Raw genomic sequence first — 21,181 nt, 5'->3', positions numbered from 1 at the left:
TCATTTATGAGAGCAAGCTAAAATTATTTTTGCAATCTTTTAAGTCAGCGTACATTGTTGTACAAACTACAGCCATGATGTGGCTCCTGGAAGCCTGGCCAGCTCTGCTGGAACTTTGAGCACAGTGGTGCATTGCCTCTAAGCAGCTTACAGGACTGGGACTCTCAATACACGTGTAACCGCTGAAGAACAGAGCGCCCTGAAGGGGAAGGCAGCAACCAGGCAGCATGCAACAGGCATGGCATTTGCCAGAAACTCTGTGAGTGAGGCACATCTCTGTATAACAATACGTTCATATGATACACGATGCTCAAACCGGTAGATAAATACTGTGTGTGACATTCTCATCACTGCTCTGTTTTACACTGGATAAAGAGGCCAAGAGGGCATTAAACTGAAGTAGAGGCACACATGGCAGCAGACAACAGCTAGAAAAATGCCCTCTAAAGATCTGTGCCAGCAGCAGAATTAGGGAACTAAAGTGACAGCCACCCCAACAGCACAGGTCAGATGTGTGGAGCTTTCTGGATTCCAGCTCAAAGTTATGGCTGAGTCATGGATTTCTGAGAAGCCACAGGAGAATATTCATCATGGGCTCCAAAATTTCATCCAAGCTCCTGTAAATAGCACAACATTTAAATGTATCAAAAGGTGAAGTGGTTAAATATCTTAATTTCTAAAGTCCAAAAAACACCCAAGCTCTGCTCTAACACTCCTCCCCTCTATCTTCTGTTCCTTCTTCTTAAGTTCCAATTTCTAATTGCCACATTCTTGCAAGTCTCACCCAGACAGTAGTCTTCTTCTTAAGTTGCTTATTTCCCTCTCTCAGACCTCTGCTTGTTTCTATTCCTTACATGCAACAGTTCTTTTCCTAATGCATGTTTTTTGTACTTTCAAGCAGTGTAAATCCTTGAACGATGCAATATGTTTTTACAAGTGCAGGTGTACATCCACATAGTAGCTTGTCCAAAACATTCTGTGTAGCCATTGGATAGAACACTTAGGAAAGAAACACTCAGCACAAGCCTGGACTCGAATCGTTCCAGCCCTCCTTTACTGTTCAAAAACACTTCCATCTCCTCCCAAATTCACGTCCATTAAATAGGCTGTACTGCACACATACTAATTTCATATGTGCTAGAAAAGGATCATTAGACCCCCCCCAATCAGTCTTTGTGTTTACCAAACAAGTGTTTTTGCTTTAGTCTGTTCCCGCCTTAAATGAAGTATTTCCTATTCACCTTAGTAATTAGAGCAGAAGGATGTAGTGAATGAAATGCCTCATTATCAAGTTTGCATCCACAGACTCTGCAGAATGGCGACCATGCCGGCTATTTTTCGTAGCTGTCTGCTTTTGCTTGTAATGGGCCATTGTTAACCCTAAGTGATCCTGACATTCAATTCTCCATCAGACAATTGGGTCCAGCCGGCAGATTTAGTTCACTAGTCAACAGAGACTTTCGGTTGTCATGTTCCTCTGTGTTCTCATTAGCCCTTGTTTGACTGTGATCCATCCCCTATTGCCTTCTGAATTAAGTGATGCTACAAATACACTTATTGTATTCTACGCTGTCTGTTCCTCAAACTATTTTAAGGAAAAAACTAAATGCAATCTGATGGCTATTGGGAAACACAGGAAAAAAGTGCCATCCCTTCGTTCCTATTTTGTTAATTTATGCTTTCATTGTTCACAATATCTCCGCCAAATTATAAAAATGTAATAGCAGCTCTATGTTGCAACCACACACACACATAAAATATAAAAACGCCAGAACAATGAAAGACCTACTGTGCTGTTATCGCCAGGCAGTTATAAATATCTACTATTTACCCTTTTTTAAACACGGTTTTATCTGTGTTGTGCTAGCAATGAACCAGTATCACCCTGTAAAAACTCCTCCAACAGATGTTTTTAATTCTGGTATTTCATATCAGGGCTTAGCGAGCAACTTTGCAGGGCACTCGTGCTAGAGTACTGATCGTAGTTCTGCAACTTATACAAACAAGGAAAAATTTCAATAGGTATTCTGAACTCGCTGTGAATTCTTTTAAATACTTGGACAACTGTCAGCAAATGCAGACAATGTTCATATTGAAGTGACAAAAAATACATAGGTTGCATTAACATAGAAACAACATGCATTAAGGAAAGTTTAATTTCAAATCATTTAAAAATCATTACCCTCTTCCAAACGGTTTAAAAGTATTATTCTCTTGCAACTTTAAGATACCAATGACAACATCTGAAGAATGAAGAAACTCCTAAAATTGAAAACAAAAAGTAAAAACTGCCTTTTCTATAATGCCCTGTCAATAATTTGTTGTGAAGTGATCTGTCTGCAAGTTCTAACCTAAATACTGAAGGAACACTTGGAGTTTTTTTTTTTTTTTAATTGCAGATCCTTACTTTTCTTCATTTTCTGTTAAATGAATGCAAAAAGCTCTAAAACAGCAGCAATCTGGTATAAAGCAATAGAAGAGTCCAGCCAACCACGTGATAGGGAGGAAAAAATTACAAAAGATATTGTAATTACAAGAAAACATTATGAAAAGTTTATTTCCAACTCCACACATTTTCATGCTTAGCTCTTATCTGATTTCTTCTGCTTAATTGTTATTTGGAACCATGCCTTGGAAGACACTACTGCTGCCTCTCCTCTCAATTTGGAAAGTGTGGCAAAGCAGCTCTATTCAGCTTCAGAGCAGTGAACATAATTGGAGCCCTAGTTCGCAAGCATGAAAGGAGGTGCTGCGCCTTTGATTAGAACTACCATCTCTCCGTGGTGTTTATCTGAAGTGTTATTTCTGTCTTCAGCATCCACAATGCCAAATTAATGTTTTACAATGCCTTCCAATGAGCTCCCAGATCTTGGCTACTGCTCAGCTCTTCCTGACGTGGAGCTTGATGTCATGCTCTACCCTTATTTTAAGTGTGACCCAGGATATTTTAGAGAAACCTAAGATATCGAGATTTTTCTCTATTATAAAATCTTTAAATCCCTTTAAATTCAAATATATTGCAAAAAGCTGCAATGTAAGAAGCTAGGAGCCTTGCCAAAAGCAGCAGTCCCAGGACTAAGAGAATTTCATACAACTGACCACTGGAAAAGAGACATTCATAATGTTCCAGTACACATACATGCCCCATTTAGAGGAGAACTTCCTACACATATGCACTAGGCATGCAGCTAGGATTGTAAGCAAATTACTGTTACCAATGGGGCTAAAAAGAGAATATTCTGCTCCTTTTCACTGAAAAGAAACAAGTAAAAGAAACAAGTTTACAGGTTTTTCTGGCTTTAAAATATGTGCAGGAAAGATACTACAATATATAGCAACTAGTGCTCTGCATGTGGGTGCATTTCACACATCAGTGCCCAACACTGTTTTTCTCACTTCTTTTTTTAATGGAATCAAGTGCCCTGTCTACTAAATAAGGGCTTTCTAATTTTATGTTATTTATTGCTTCAGAGGGGGAGGAGGAAGAATTTCCTAGCAGAGCAAAAATAAACTGGACATCATCAGCCAGAAAAGAATATCAACACTAACTGATAGAAAGTGTTTCATTTAATATAAAACATAAATTATTTAGAATTGCAGATAATTAGTGAAATCATTAGTGAAAGTGTACAACATAATACTCAAGAACCCCCCCCCCCCCAAAAAAAACCAAACAATTAATGACATACAACTGAAAGAGTAAAGCAAACAACACAGTTTGAAATGAAATATCTCATTCAGACAGAAGACTGTATATTTGGCAAGACTGCTGCCAAAGCAGCAGGAACTCTGACAAAACTGCAATGCACCCTTACTATGTGCATAAAACTTCATTTGAAAATATAAGTGCCTGAAATTTGCAACACCTATTTGTATTGGTAAGCATGGGTAGTCCCACTGAAGTCAGAGCAGTTGCATAGTTAGTTACTAAACCATTTGCTTAAGTGCTGCAAAATGTGGTCCCAGTGAATATTTCCCATCAGGAGAACACAATTTTTAAAAGCTTGTTTCTTCAGGTAAAATGTAATACCAGCATTCCTTTGAAATTTCACCATTCTGAACGCTGCTCAATTTTACAACAAAACCATAAAATGCTTATTCAAGAACTTCAGTTGCGGTCAAGCTTGCTCTGTTCTAGATCACACTTATGACTCTATTCTCTGCTTGCAGTAGACCGATCTGCAGTCCACAGAAATGTCTGATCAGCCTGACTTAGAATATAATCACATAGTTAACACTACATTTCTCAGTGGGGTTCTCATGAAATATGAAAGTGCATTTCAGATTTTACCAGTACAATGAGGAGCTGAGCATTCAAGTTCTGTTAATTTCAAGGAACAAAATTGTTCTGAACAGGCTTACACCACTGGTAACTCACAACCAGCTCCATTTTGTGCATTTGATTAATTTATTTCTTTGTTGTTGTTATTTCTTTCTTTCAATCCTAGAAGTGAAGTTGCAGTTGCAGCATTCAAATGTAAGAGTATACTGCATGTCACACCAGTATTTGGAATTAAATGATGACTACACATCATAGCATTCAGGCTCAAAAGCACTATTTGTCTTTCCACTTGTGCTTAAGTTTGAGCCTCTCACCGGCCTTTTCTTCCTCTTCAATTCCACCCCATGGGCTGTAGGTTCATTTTCAACACCATTAGCTGATGATACAGGAGAATCGAGACCCATTAAGTAGGGCTGATTTTCTATCTCGTTCTTCTGTATCCTTTTCTTCTTTTTCTTTACGCTTCTAGAGAAAAGTGGATATAAAAAGAGTAAAAGAAACAAAGTTAGCTCAAATTTAGAGCTTTTTCCACACACAGCTGATGTGTTAGAGCAATTGTCTGCCTGTTCCCCTTGAGTACAATGCTGAAACAGCTACAAAAACTACTGTTCCACTGCAGAACAAAGACAGAAAAAAACACGAGGACAAAATATGTGACCACTCTACTACGATGCTTTTCAACATGTCACAGCACTGCCTTGAAAAGAACTGATCCTGACCTTAAAAATCAGCAAGGCTTGATTGACAGTCAACAGATGTAATAAAAAATACCAATTACAATCTCCACCATCACAGAAGTCATTGCAAGAGCCTTTTTATTTTTTTCCTTTTCTAAGTTTATGCATCAAAATTCTTGCAATTAAAGATAAATTCATGGCTTACTTATTGAACATTTTAAGGGAGACGACAGTCAGGTAAAGTGCAAAAGATTAGTTTTCCTATTTTAACTTACCTGAACTATGACACATTCATAGGATTAGTCAGTTAAATGTCTATTTGTACTTGTTAGGCTTCATAAAATGACAAAGGTATCAGTCAAATTCCTTTATTTTTCCCAGTTAGTTGCTTGAACAAGGGAATAAGACTGGTCTTGCAGATGATGCCAGGGACTGCAGATGTTACACCACTTCTACTATATATTCCCATTCTTAGCAGAAGTTGTAACTTTAACTGTATAATAGTTTAACTGTAATCTATCAAGGGCAGCTACTGTGTTCATCCAAAATTTGTACTGCACATTGCACAAACTAACACTGGTTTGTGTTATGTTGGATGCTGTTGAAGCATGTAATTAAGCAGAAGAATCAAGACTACAGAATGCAATGGATGTTTCTAATTTCCCCAAAAACTCTGCTGCAAGATCACTATACCTGGTGACATTGTACTAATATTTTTTATATTTTAAAACATTCATGTATTAGCCTTACTAATGGAATTATTATTATCTACCTATAAGTTTGATACATATTTTCAAAACACATAAATTGCTGCAGCTCTAATACTAGAATATCCCAAGGGAGAAGATTCAGGATGTTATGACCCTCTGCATTAGGATTCCTAGGACAAATTGAGAAGTATTGCTGCTTGAGGAAATCAGGATTCAAAATCATAATTAATTGTTAAACATAATTTTCCACCAAACTGAGTGTTCATCTGGATCTGACGTATAATCACTGTAAAATTATGGAGAGAGCACTATCTTGTGTAGCACAAGAGAACTGTAAAATGAGAATATATCTAATAAGATAAAAGTCTGCACAGAGAAATGGCATCTAATCACTAATATTTAAATGATGAAGCTATCCTGCAGATTTTCAGCAAAAAACTAATCAAATTCTGAGAAGTAGTTTTCATCTTCTTACTATTTGAACAATCACATCAGGTGTGATAATGTAACAAATGTTTGAGATACTCCAATAAAAACCCTATTTCACTTGGTATCTTTTATATGGAGCTTTCTGCTTCCTCTGAAGACTGCAGAAGACTGGTTAACTGCTTGGCTAAGATAAAAAAAAAAAACAACTGTCACCTTGGAGAAAGTTTGTTTTCATATTGCAAAACTATCTTCCATTTGGAAATTCTGAAAGGTAGGTTACCATTCAGTTCATTCTACAGCAGGTATTGTGGCCATACCATTTTAATAGGAAAAATGGCAAACCTCATTTGAAGGTTCAAATAAAGGTATAGTGAGTTGTGGATGTGCTAAATTTCATTTCTCTGTAGAGAAATCGTGTACCTAGTTATCACATCTCAACTGATTCCAGGGGTCCATCCTGAGACTGGTGCTCTTCAACATTTTATCAATGACCCAGACAGTGGGATTGAGTACACCCTCAGCAAGTTTGCACACAGCAACAAGCTTAGTGGTAAAGTTGATACAAAAGAAGGAAGGGATGGTCCCCAAAGGGACCTGGACAAGCTTGAGGAGTGGGCTCACATGAACCTAATGAGGTACAAGGCCAAGCGCAAGATGTTGCGCTTGGAGATTGAGAGAAGAGCTCATTGAGACCAGCTCTGCTAAGAAGGACTTTGGGGTTCTGGTGGATGGAAAACTGGACGTGAACCATCAGTGTGCACTTTCAGCCTGACAGGCAAACTGTAAACTGGGTTGCATCAAAAGAAGAGTGGCCAGCAGGGCAAGGGAGAGGCAACTGTCCTCTATTCTACCCTTGTGAGGCTCCACCCACAATACCATGATCAGGCCTGGAGCCCCCAGCACAAAATGGGGAGCTGTTGGAGTGGGTCCAGAAGTGGGCCATGAAGATGATCAAAGGGCTGCAGGACCTCTCCTACGAGCTGGGGTTGCTCACTACAGAGAAGAGAAGGCTGAGGGGAGACATTCCAGTACTCACAGGGAGCTCATAAACATGATGGAGACTCACTTTGTACACAGTCTGATAGAGATAGGAGAAGGGGGAGTGGTTTTAAACTAAAAGAGGAAAGATTTACATTAGATGCTAGAAGGAAATTCTTAACACAGAGGGTATTAAGGCACCAGAACAGGGGGCTGAGAGAAGTTCCATCCCTGGAAGTGTTGAACACCATGCTAGATGGAGTCCAGGGCAGCATGATTTAGTGGCCATGAAAGTCACTCTATGATTCTATAGTTTAGCTACTACTTAATTCCTATTATATAATCACATGTGACAGGGATATTAAGTATATTTTTACAGAAAATAGGAAGAAAATGGAAACTTTTACATGAATCAAATATTTAAGTAGAGATTAGACTGGATCTCAAGTCATGTTGAAATAGCTTTTAGATGCTACAATAACAAACTTTACCAGTTAAGATCTTAACACTTGCATATATGTCATTTTCTAGGGTACTTCAAGTCACAACAAATGCAGTGAACAAGAAAATACAGCTCTGTTCTAATCCCTCTTCATCATGATTTTAGTACAAAGAAGTGAGATATTTAGTGAAAAATATGCAGCCATGTTTCAGAGATGTTTTGATATCTAATGTGTTCAGTATAAATAATTTATAAGCAGAAACATGAAACAGTCTTTCAAAGTGGTTTAAGGTGCAAGAAGATTCTTTTCTCTTTCAGCTCTTAAAATAAGGCAAGAACTTATAGTTACTTCTAAAAAAAACTTTGACATGTTATATTCTAGTTCATGGAAAAACTTGCAAAGTATGTACTTTCAAAGCAGCAAAAACATAATGAAGTCTAGAATCTCTGGTCACAGGGAAGGAAAATACAACACTGTGTTACTTACTGCACTGCAGTTCTTCCTTTTCGTGTTAACTCTGCCCTGATAAAGGATAACATCAAATACTATCTCACAGCATTTGTCACTGCCTCACTAACAATCAGGTATAAATGGCTCAGTACCCTGAGAACTTGCAAATGAGGCTTGCAATACTGCAAAATCAGACAGCAATGACATGAAACAGGACTTCATTTCCATGATGCTTCAGCTCCTGAAAGTTCAGCAGAAGGGTGTACATTGCAGTGACACAGGCATGCATACGTCTTGTCTCAGTGTTCTGAAATGCAACTGAAGAGTTTGGGGGTTCTATGTCTCCAAGATGACATTGCTGTGTGATCTATTCTCAGGGTTGACTTAGTTTTCATAAAAATGAATATTTAACATTTGATATGAGTCAAAATTAATGAATTTCATTAAATCATTGTGATTTCATATTTCAAATCTGTACTGCCACAGTCTTCAATAGTTTCTTGAGAAAAGGCACTCAAAATAATTGGTTGCTCTAGTTCCATTAATGCAGTTTTATCAAATTTCTGATACTGACTTCTGACAGAGTCAACTGTCACGGTAACTGCACACTTAAGGCATTTCCTTCCTTAAGTCCTAAGTCCTATGAGAATAGTTATGAGGTCAAAATTCAACCCTGTATTCTATAATTTTACAATGCATTCCTCATCAAAGATGGGTATTAAAATTTCTGCTCACAATTTATTTTCAAATCCAGCTACAGGTGGGAGGTAAAAAAAAATTTAGGAATTCAAAGTTAAAATCAGAGATAAATATGCATCTATACTGTATATGCAAGTATTCTTTGTATGATGTGTGAACCAATCTGGAAAATAATCAGTGAAGTAACTTCGCTTCGATGGCAGATATCTGTAATGGCAAACCCAACAAGTGCTTTTAGGTGTATTTTTCCAAGTATAAATGCTTGCAATAGCTAAAAACATTGTGGAAGCTCTTGTTCAAAATGTTGACGTCTTACCTTCTTACAGCTTTCACACAAGAAATGCATAAAATTTTTAGGAAATGCAAGCAACATAATCTAAGTATTAAATTATGTCTTCTCAGAATGTGACCCTTTCCATTTTGCATTAATTTTTAGAAAGTGCAAAAAGAATCTTCTGTTTGTATAAAGCCTAACACATAGGTAAGGAATGCCACAGGACAAGGCTCTACTCTTTAGTTACGATTCCCATATACACAATAGTATACAATTTTGTGCGTATGTATATATAAACTGTTATTTCCTTCACATTTTAGATGTGAAGCACTCTTTTTGAATGAGTACCCTAGAGCCATTTTCTTGTTTTGCTAGCTAAGACAAAATAACCCTGTAGACATTTGTCACTGTTTTCTAGCAGACGTAACACTACAGATTAGTTAAAATATTTCTTGCTTACTGTGTTGCAGGTGAGTCTCTATCTGTGTCACGCTCTGAGATGCATTTCAGGTCCCCTGACTTACTGATGACTGGTGACATCTGTAAAATTAAAAAAAAGAAAAAAAGCAGGAAGGTAAAAAGAAGAAAGACAACAGGGCCAACACATGTGCATTGAAAACCCACCAGCTTCCTGAATAAGGAGAGAATATACCTCATTTGAAAAAGAATGTCTATCAGCCATAAAATGTTAACTCCTATGTGGTTACAAACAAGGAAACAGTAGCCTGCTTTAAAAAAAAAGAGAAAGCTACTTGCAAATAAAAGACAGTTTACAAGTACGTAAAAACAAGAAGTTAAGAATCTACTTTTAAGTAAGTTTACAATATATAAAGTCCATAAGGAATTACAGTTATTTCTGCTACTGCATGGATAAAGATAGAATGCTACAAAGCCATCTCATTGTATGTTTTTGACACCTGCCTTTTTAAAAACAAAACAAACCTCTAGGTAACTTCAGGTTACTAGAAAAATTTAAGTAAACACTCTTGTTACTAATATAAGGTAGGTAGTGGCTCTCTACGCTACTCACTTACTTACTGCAAGAATTATCAAAAGGACATGGCGACTGCTCTTCCTGAGTTTAACATTTTCACAGAAAGATCGCTTTCTCTGCCACCTTCCACACTCACAAAGATCTGGTAACTACCCCTATACTTTCACTTTCATGGAGAACAGAACCCAATCCAACTGAGAGGCCTGATGTTCTCACTCAAAATTTGTTCTCTTGGAATACGGCCTACACTATGCACCCAGCCGTGGCCTTCAGGCACACTGTAGGTTTAGATATAATATCACAAATTCATTGATGAAAAACTGCTGTGGATGTGGACCTGTACTTCAGGCTGACAAGATTGCCACATTCTGTAAGCATCCGTTTGGTACAGCACACACGAGAGAAAACCAAGAGTAACAACCAGACAGGCCCTGTGAGAGTAGTTCCTGTGAAGATCTTGGAAACTGGAGAGAAGGTTTCTTTCAGAATAGTAGAGCCTGAGGCATAGAAGAGAGGGAGAGATTAGATCTGGTACTTTCCAAAAAGCAGGATCTTTCACAGAGTAAAGAGAAGAATGGTCTTGAAACTAATTTGGCCCATGCTTACAATTTTTTAGCTCAGCTTCAGATGCATAGTCTAAAGCAAAACCTAGTACATTATTTCTGAATTTCTCAAATAGCTATGGTGCTAAAAAAAAATATGCCCACTCAGTTTTGCCAAGCACAGAAGTACTCATCTGCTTGTAAATAAGATCCTTAATATTTTGGTATCATCCTGAATGGCTCCAGGAAGGAGTCAGTGAAAGGACCATCTCTGAAAGCACAGCTAAAAATGAGTGAGCATCTTTCAGCAGTTCTAAAGTGCCAGACAACATCTAAAAAAGCAACCAGGAAATCAACAAGAATTTTCTGGAAGGAACAAAGAGGGGGGGGAAAGATAGATCTTGACCATCTAGTCTGCCAACTACTTATTTCATTTTGACCTCATATGCAGTGTATACTACAGTCACTCCAGATCGAACGGAAACAGAAAACAATGGGTTGCTACACAGCAATTTTTTTAAAAAATAAGTATATTAAAGTAAGCAATTTTTACAAAATCAGCATGTTTTAAAAATTCAATATGTTAAAACAGAATGAAAATACTGTTTTCAAACACTAAACTTATCCGACACAGATTTCAAAGCTCTAAAGAATAAAACTTAGCATTTCTCTGTCAAGTGCTATTGTCCAGGTTTTATTCTGATTAAGTCAATCTGGATTAGAATTATCTTCACATACAAATACTGTATTGGAACAAGAATTTGCATTTTCCAAACTTCAGTTTCAGGCCTTGAAGAGTTCAATTACTTTCTTAAAATTTAATTAATTGAAAAAAAAACCAACCACAACTACTATGTGATGTGAGTAATTGAATGATATTTGAACTTTTTTTTCTTCTTCCAGCTTTCTGGTATTATTTTGTAATATGGTATTATTTTACTGATGACTTAAAAGAAACAGGATCAAGACCCCACTGAGTTACTGAATTCATATATGCATGCCTCTCACAACAGCCAAGTTCAAACATTAGTCACTATAAATAGTCTGCTGAAACAACAGTTTTGTGGATTAGTTTACATAAAAATCAGCATAATTTAGCACTGGGCTGAGAAAAAAACCTATTTCACACACAAAATCCTTGTTAATACAGCAGTAAACTTCAGACTACGTCAATGATAAAAGTAAACACAAAAGGAAGAAATATAATGCCTCTGATACGAACATACAAGGGACTGCTGGAAAGGAAATGACTCTTAAATAACAAATCCTTCCTACAGCATTGGTAACTTTGAGCTCCTTGCCAAATACAATCACACATTCCCTTTGCCTGCTGTCAGAGCAAAATCTTTCCCTGAAAATCCTCTGTGAACAGTGTTCAACTAGGTTTTTTTTTTTTTTTTTTTACTATCCTTTGAGTGAATATAACTGAACTTCTGTATTTTACTAATAATATAATTTCGTATGGATCTTTCCAAAGCCAATTCCAGTAGCATTTCCTTAAATGTCACTACAGAAGACTGAAATACTTTTCCGTACCAAAACACAGAAAATTATCCTTGGTTTAAAGTTATGAGATTAAAGTATCCACTAAATTAAACAGCCTAACTGAAAGTTCCTATGATCTGTTTAAAAACTACTCGTTACATTGGTAGGCTTTTATATATATTCAAGCACAGCATTTCAGCATGGGTACCAAGGAAAGAAAAGCATGCAATTGGACTACCTTGGAATAGCTGTGTTCAGCTGGCATGGTAATTAATGAGAATTCCTAGGGTATGTAGGGACAGACTCCTAGTTCTCCAGAGTACTGTCTGAATACGATAGCTTTCTTTCTTACCTCATTCCTACAAACTTTCAAGCTTGTAATGAGGCAGGAACCGCACTGAAACAAGATCTTTTTGAAGCACATCTCACTGCCACTATCGTCTCTTCTTTCCTATCTCCCTTAGCCCAGTCCTTGACCTATTTTTCCCATCTCAGTGATGTATGCAAGCAGCAGTAGTATACTGAAGGAACAAGTGAGATGGGGGCAGCTGCAAGAAGATGGTGCTACAAGAGGATGAAAACAGTGCAGTGAATGAGGCAAGGGAGAGTAGGGGGACATGCAAGTATGTAGCTAAGGAGGTTGAGGTAATACTTGGATGCTGACAGTGCGCCAGGGGCACATGTAAACAGCAGCAGAGGTCTATAGCACAGAGGAACTGATGGGACTGCTTATCTGCTCTTTCTAAAACTCTTGACCTCTTGTAATGTATGGGCAGATTTCACAGGAAAATCTGAACAACTATCCACTATAGTCAGTGTACTGACAACACTGTACTACTAAGTACAGTTACAGATATGGTGTTAACTATTAAAATCATCCACATTGCAGAATTACTAGGGATGTGGTTGCTCAAAAGAGAATGTGTCAGATAATTAATATGAATATCCTGAATTTCTCTGTTCAAAAGAACAAACACTGGACACAGTATAACAGATTTTCTGCAGTGCCACCAGTGGTGCTCCATTTTGTTGCCATATTCTATTTCTCCACTCTTTGAAATATACAATGCACCAGAAAGGCAGGAGAATATCAGTTCATTCTGAAGGCCCTTTTACTATACTTACTATCAAAAAGACAAATTGCAATAAAATATTCACTTCCCTTTTCTAGAAGATGTGCATGCTTTCCAGTTCATTTGGTCTCAATTCTTGGATGCTAAACACTTTCTCTGTGTTTCCACAAAAGAAGCAATAAAGGAAAAAAAAAAAAAGGCTAAGTACACAATCACTTATCAATTACACAAGTCCTTCTCCCTGCTGCAGAATCCACAGCAGTAAGTCAGGCATTAAATGCTCCCTGTGCTACTCACAGAACAAATCAGAAGTATCAGAACACACTTCATAGGAAAACATGAAGCAGAAGGCTTCTAAAGGAAATACGTAGGACAAGGTCTCATAAGTCTAAGTCCTTGTCAGTGCGTTCCTCTAAGCTAAGTAGAGTTATCTGTATAACCAATGGTCTGGAGAGGTCTCTGACAGACTAAGAGGCAGGTGGACAGAATGGAACGGTGCAGGCAACCTGAAATTATTTCTTTCCTCTATTTAGGTGACTGAAGTGATGGAAGTAAATGTGCTTGCTCTATAGCCTCCTCTGTACAACCTAACACTCCCAGAGAAGCTATTTCTACAGAACCTCATCTAATAAAAGATTTATTGGATCATTGAGGGCAAGAACAAACATGTCTTTGTCTTTTGATACTAATCTTTAGAATACTAAACTCTCTTAGAATTAACTTTATATTTTCTATTACACAGTCTGTGGATGACAACATTTATACCAACATACTTTACATCCCCAGAACTATGTTGATGTCTCCTGTCAAAACTGCTCTAGTGAATCAAATTTAGGAGAAATGCTGTGACACCACACCACGTTCCTAATTTTCCTTCCTCCTATATTGCACCTCTCCAAAGATGTCCCCATTAAATGAGAAACTGACAGAAAACTTTGCTGATGGAGTTACACAGATTTAAATTGACCTCACTTCTCCTGAACTAAGTATTTGAAATTACCCCTGCAGGAATGCTAGAGCAACAGGGAGAGGACTTTGCTTCATCTAGTCTTTGAAAATGCAAAATCCTGGGCCTGCTCTCAGCTAGGAGAGACCAGCAGACTGAAGCTCTACAGTTTAGAACAGGTGTTTTCAGTCTTGAATTCTTGGCCTCTGGGAACTTATCTGTGGTTAAAGCTTTGCATTTAAATTTGCATAAAAATGGTTCAATCCTGTTCAGAAAGAGGCTACGGGGACACAAGGAAAAACAATGGGGAAGAGAGAATTTAGCTTGCTCCTGAGAACCATTTTAATAATATAAATGTCCATCAGTAGTATTTTTGGTTCTGTTTCAGCTCAGTTTAATTCTTCCTATCTTTAAGCAGACAGCAATCACTTACAGCAAATGGCTATGGATGTGATACCATGAGATATCTACTTTTCCCAATAAATAAACTTGCTTATGAAGCAAATAACAGTATTTCAATAACTTAAATAATAGTATAAACAGAGGCACAAATATTCATGAGACAGAATTCATAGGAGGTGGTTTTGGACCTGAATAAGAAAGAGCTACCAGCTCTGTATTTTAGAATTAGGACCAGGCACACTAAATAAAGAGGAATTCAACTTCAACAGAACAAACTCCCTTTTATCGGGAAAACAGAATCTAAAAATAAGAAACTATAGCACTAAAAAGGTGAAATAGGTGAGATAATGAGATAATCTACTCCTAGTACATGGTACCATAGTAAATTTCCTTTAGATTTCTTCAGGAAAAATCAAAGTAATTGCCATTCCAAGATCATGATTTGCAAAGTCACATGTATATTACAGTGCTGCGGAAGAACACACAGCAACTTTGCAGAATGATTCTATAAAAGTACACTTTCAGCTCAGAAGGTGTCAATGACTTGAGAAGAAGAGATCTGTAATCATATGAGGCAAGGATGAAGAACGCAGTTACTAGTCTCAGTATTTTAATCCAATTTAGTATCCCATTTTTGTGGGTCTGCAACTTCTCTGGACCTTCAAAATAAACACACCTCTGTGTGTTGTAAGTGTTGAAAGTCTTCAGCTCTATTCACTGTGAAAGTTTTATCATATCAATTTTTTTAAATGTGTCCTCCTTTGAAATTCTGTTTTTCCTTATTCTTGTTTGGCCAAACAGATAATTGGTCACTGAAGTGTTTCCCAGTAACTAGAAGAAAGACACAAAGAAAAATATAGAAGCAGAATAAACTATAACATGACGCTGTTTTGACTGAACTACTAGCAAAGTCTCTAGCTAGTATTTTTTGAAATACTGTTGAGTAAGCTTTCTATGCTTTTTAATTTTTAAATAAAATTAATAAATTTTGAATACACAAAAACATCCAACCACACTGAGTGAGCTTAAGCCTGGAAGAAAAGCCTCAATAGATTGGCAGGTTAATTCTACAGATGTGGGGCTAAGTCTAATAACCTGCTCTGGGGAAAAAAAAAAAAAAAAAAAGAGTGAGAATGTGAATTATTTATGTGAACACAGTGATAATCTCAAATCTTGTTTAAATATACATGAAGTCAAATTTTGATCATCTCTAGTCAGATTATCCAAACCATGCAATAACAATGTAGTTCTAGGAAGTAAACCATCTCTTTTCATGCATACAAACATTATTTTATACCTTGACTTCACTTTTCCAAGATACATATACTAGAAAAAAATATTTTCTTACAGTTTGTATGGATATTTTAAGTTACTGATTTGTTTATTTTTCATCACTCCTCCCTATTATTACTACATAACCTCAAACTGAAATACTTAACATTCAGAATCCTTTTGGATTCAGTTTAAAGAATACATGGTAGGACACCAAGTAATAAAAGGTATTCACAACATTTTTAGACAGTAGAAAATTTCTGGTCAAAAAATGAAGTATCTCAGACTTGCGAAAGTTTTGAAAAATCACAAATTCTCATTTCTAACTGAAAACTATCTGAACTCCTGCCTTTTCTGCTTTCACCTTAAGGAACCTGAAAACAGTAGATGTATTGCAGCTGGATGACAGGTCTATTTCCATTTCTTGGGATTCTTCAACAGCATAGTGAGAACTTCACTCCACGAAATCTCTATTGGCAGTTTAAATGTATGTTGTAATTAAAGATGATTATGACTTAATTTTGTGGCTCAGGAGTTAAGTAACTCATAACGCAGGAAAACAAGGTTTGCATAAAATTATTATATTATGAATGCAAAGCCGATGCTAGAAATAATTTTGAAAGCTCTTTGAACTACAGGAAAATGGTCTGCATTTGCAAAGATTAATGTTAGATCCTAAGTATTGCATACCCTTCTAATGTTAATGATTGCATTTTATTCACTCATCGTAAATTCTGATGATTAGTTAGATACATGTGCTTATAATACTTGCAGTTGGAAAACTAGTTTTAAAAAGACTATCTGGTATTCTCAGTGATTAGAACTAAAGTATTCTTTATTTACTTTTTAGACTTTTTTTTTATTTCTACAGTCTTAACAGAACTAAATATTTCAGCATTCCTCAAAAAAATACATGAAGAACAAGAGGCACATCAGACCTGGATATAAGTATCTAGGAAAGCATGCTTGTGGCCAAAAAAGAAGCTCAACAAAAAAACATTTACTTATATTTTCTAGTCTGTGCTAACAACTTAAGCAATGACTTAATTATTCTTTTTTTTTTTTTTTCTCCCAGAGAAAATAGGCTATTTTTTTTTTTGCTATTACAGAACAATGATTTTTCATATTTATCACGTAGAAGAAATTGGTGTTTCTTTTCAGCTCTAATAATGAAAAAATGAAAAGAATAGGAAGAAAAGTTGCTGTGTCACTGCTGCAACACAGGAACTGCCATAACTGATCAGCCCCTCAGTGGTCCTCTTAGCAGTTTTGTCTGAGAAGTATCTGGTATTGCTGAAAGCCAAACCTCTGTAGAACTTCACTATGACAAACAGCTCATTGACAGTTTGCTTCTTTTATGCAGCACTCAGCAGCTCTTGTTAAAACCATTACACTTCAAGTCATCTCACGCTTCCCACAGAGAATTGACTCATTTGCTGTAACTCCAACTCACTATCTTTTTGGTGAGTTATACAATGTATACGTCAGTACACTAAATACTTACGTAACTTGGAAAAAAAATCAACTAGATTTGTGTTTTTCAGTTATTTAGTTGCTTTTGGAATTTTAGTCATTATCTTAGCCTAAGCTTTGATATGAAAAAAATAAATATCTGTGAATGTCTAAGTTTTAATAGCATCTTGTAGCAGCTAGTTCACCAGATCAATTAAACAAAAACAAAAATTTCCTTCTACAACACTATGTTCGTTCCATCATGGCTTAATTCTCCCAGATCTTGTTTAACAAAAGGGAGGAGAAAGGAGGATGCATCCAGTACACCTCTCTACACCAAGTATTATTTTATTTACTCTCTTCCTCATTGCTCATTGTTTAATATTGCTAAGTATATTCTCCTATACCATTTTTTCTAGCACTTTTCTCTTTTGTGGCAGTGTTTAATGCTACTCAAGATGAAAAGCAACACATCTGCCTGGACTACTACTGCAACCTTATGCATTTGAATATATGTATGTATTACATGTGCTTTACTAGAAAATTCAAACTAATGATTAAATTTAAATTTTTCAATTTAATTTGAAGTGCCAGCAGAACAGAGTAAAGAAAATCTCAGTGAAAAATTACTAAAATTAAGCGCTACTGGAAGTGTTACTAGTAATACAAAAACTACTGTTAGAACAGTATGTCAGCTACAGACATTTGACAAAATCTAAAATAATCAAACATTATTTCTCATAAAGTTGAATAATAAATACCAGTTGTATTAGTTAGTACTGGTTAGTATTGTTTAGTAACCAATTAACATTGGGCAGCATGCTTAACTGTAAACTAGTAAACAAACTAGATTTCTATTAAACTGAAACAGAAAAAAAAATTAAGATAAAGATTATTAAGTCTTAAATGACAGTATATAGCTCAGCTCTTCTCCGTTTCTTTCTAATCTGTTATGTGTGAAACAGAGCATAGCAACATATTCCCTCTGTGATACCTTTGCCTCTGGTAATGCAGATAACAGTTAAATGAAATCTTCATGCTTTCCAGTAATGTAGTTATTTTTCTTATATTTGTTCCATATTTAGAGAAGATCACATATCTGGAAGTAAATCACCCCTGCCTTTATGGGAAAATGGTTTGGCTATGAGTTTTTCAGCTACCAAGTGGTAACAGATACTTCAGATTAATTACTACTACTTGGTGTAGTGATTAATTTCATTTTTAAAGTATAGTTAGAAACAACACTCAGTAATTCAATTTACAGCAGCTGGCTTCAACAAGACAGTTGGCTTCAATAAGACTGCCAAGTGAGTAATCTGCACTAAATAACTTATTGAATGCTACCTCCCTATTCATGTATATAAAAACAAAGTTGCACAGAATAGGTTAATACAAGTGGCTCTGAGTGTTTTAACCTTCAACATTACAACATACATCATGTAGCAAAGATAAATCATCTGATAAAAGAAAAAAAGTAACCAAGACACTGCATACGTTAGGTCCTGCAAATAAGATGAAATATTATACTCAATTTTCGAGAAGTACATGGGGAAGTCAAGCCACCTTCGAGGCATCTGAACAGAAGTCCTTTTAAAATCAGAGATATTGGTAGCATTTGACTAAATGAGTAGCTGTGGAAAGAATACTTAGGAGAAGTACAAACGTATTGGAATAAAATATAATTCTTAAATTCTAACAGTTATTCATTTCTATCACTTCTTTGCTTAAAAACTATCCTTTGGTGTAAGACAATCATAAACCCTACTTTGCAGAAGGGGAAAATAAACTACACAAAGTTTCTGATCACAGTCTTGAGACATGAGAATCCTTTGGCAAGCTTTGCACAGCTCTGCACTCTAAACATTAAAAAAAAACAACGAACATCCTACTTTTTTTTTTTTTCCCCTTTACATACATTTTCTCTAACTTCTGGTTGCTGTTCTAACTGCATTCTGACTTTTAACTATAATAACAAAAGTAGGAATATTTCTGCGTGCAAAAAAAGTATGTAGTATGTAAACAAAACGTTATATGTAACTGCAACTCAAAAGCTGTTTACTATGAGAGTGATGTTAGATCTCGTCATGACAAAAGCCTTAATTACTGGTAAATATTCCTATTTAATTACTTAGAACATCCTTTAGGGATAAAAATAATTAACCAAAGAGGCAACCTCTGGAAGTACTAAGTAGTATCTTACATATTACCGCAGAAAACAATTACACCTGGATTTGAGAAAAAGGGGTGGAGTCATAAAAAAGCCTTATATTGTTTTCTTTAAGGTTTCTTGATATTTATTTCCTTTGTTCGTTCAAACTATAGTGTTGCTGCAGTGTATCCTCCTGAATAACGTATAGGATGGGAGCAGTCATTCACATCAGAGGACCATCAGCAGCTTTTAAACAGAAACATCCACTGACAAGTAAGTAGGTTTGCATGAAGGGTATTGCATGGTCTGGTAATGAGGCTTTATGATGACATTACCTATCTTAATTAGGAAAGTACTAAATAGATGAAAAAAAACTCTCGAGAGAAAACATCACAGCATTTTTTCTTTTCCTTCTCTAAGCGACCTGATAGATATGGAAATCTCATAGCAAAAAGTTTGAAGAATCTGTGAGCAGTGCATATTACAGGAAGGACAAGCAAATGACAGAAAATATGTCAGGTTTTGACAAATCCATGTTGTTCCTTCAACAGTTACTTCTGCTGGGTAGCTATTAGATACTTCTGTCAGCTTTGGAGACAAAGGTAGTTTAGGTGCTCATTATAATGATGCAAGAGTAAGGTAGAGTATTTAATTGCCACATGACAAAACAGATCCACACAAGAAATGAATGTTAGATATCTCCTGGAAAAAAACAAACAAACAAACAAACCTCTATCTGCTGTCCTAGAATGAAGTCTACATGTCACAATTTTTGTAAAAAAGAAGGAAAATTAATACAGTCCACCTGGCATACAAAGGACATACTCCATCACTACTGTAGAAAAAATCCTTTCTTCTCAAATTAATACCTTATGGGGTATCGGGGAACTTTTCTCTATTTCTTCAGGTCCTTTGGGTAGAAGAGGAGCACAGTCTGATACTAGTCCTGAAGGCTGTTCTGCATATTCTTCTGAAAACAGAAATCATAATTCACCATTGTGAGCACTATGAAACAATAAGAGAAGTATCTAATTTATATGAACAACTGTGACATTACTAGCCAATAATTGTATGTGAACTAAAGTAAAAAAAACTTTGAAGCTATACTTTGTAAGGTAACTGGTCAAAACTTGCCCATTCATTTTGTTTATATTAGTATGTTTAGATTTAAACTCAGGCCTCTGAATTTAAATAGGTTTCTGGCTTATTTTGCAAGAAAGAGAGGAAGGAGAAAATGCACAGGATGTGTGAGGGGAGGACAAAGGAGAAGGATGTCGGTTCAGCTAATTTTAAGTAGCATCATCTAGTTAGCACAGTAGTATGTCCAAGTTTTTAAAGGAAGAGGCATAGATAATAGAGTTCACTTGGAAGACAGAGGAAGGAACTAGAAAATGGAGGAGAACATCTTGAGAAACATTGGGTTAAAAGATTTCTAAATATCAGTATAACTGATAGCTTGATAGTTTAGGAAAGCAAATGTATTTCCTGTAGCGTGTAATCACATGCTATATTCATAAAGTGGATACTAATAACTGACAGGACACTGAACACCTTTATGTCAGTTGACTCATTAGGATGACTCCTACATTATTTGTTCAGTTGCATTAGTTTAATCCTAACCACTTTAATTACAAGAGCCTGGTAGCAAGTTCAGTGCTCAGATGCAAGATTTAACCATGATTGTTCTTTTAAAACTTCATAATGGAATTCGTCTATCTGGAAACAGCGTTCTCCATAAGAGCTGGGGGGTGGAGGAAACAAGAGTTTTTACAAGATGCAATCGGTTAGATCTAACAGATATTGCCTAAAAAAGCTAAGATGCCAGTAAAATGCTAAAATATGTTCTAAAATATTGCCAAGGTAGGGCACGAATCAGGAGGTTATATGTAAGAAGGGATGAGGAATCAATCCAGTTTACTGATAA

At 36.2% G+C, this 21,181-nt stretch overlaps 1 protein-coding gene across 7 annotated transcripts in view; it reads right to left on the bottom strand.

Moving 5' to 3' along the window:
- Positions 1-910: 910 nt before the first annotated feature.
- AHI1 (Abelson helper integration site 1) overlaps positions 911-21,181 on the bottom strand; it is a 91,114-nt gene continuing 70,843 nt past the window's right edge. For 6 of the 7 annotated variants that reach the window (XM_090135753.1, XM_031610792.2, XM_090135754.1 and 3 more), the window contains 3 exons: positions 20,127-20,227; positions 9,403-9,482; positions 912-4,747 (listed from right to left, as the gene is read on the bottom strand). In XM_090135753.1, the coding sequence (XP_089991879.1) occupies positions 4,525-4,747; positions 9,403-9,482; positions 20,127-20,227 (404 nt within the window). In that variant the 3' untranslated portion in view covers positions 912-4,524. Of the gene's footprint in view, positions 4,748-9,402; positions 9,483-20,126; positions 20,228-21,181 lie in introns of all 7 variants that reach the window. The other variant, XM_090135756.1, reaches the window with a different exon arrangement.

Source organism: Phasianus colchicus, chromosome 2 (genome assembly GCF_987193195.1).
Source record: "Phasianus colchicus chromosome 2, bPhaCol1.hap1.1, whole genome shotgun sequence".
Lineage (NCBI taxonomy): Eukaryota > Metazoa > Chordata > Aves > Galliformes > Phasianidae > Phasianus > Phasianus colchicus.
The sequence above is the reverse complement of the archived record's forward strand: the minus strand, read 5'-3'. Positions and strand labels throughout refer to the sequence as shown.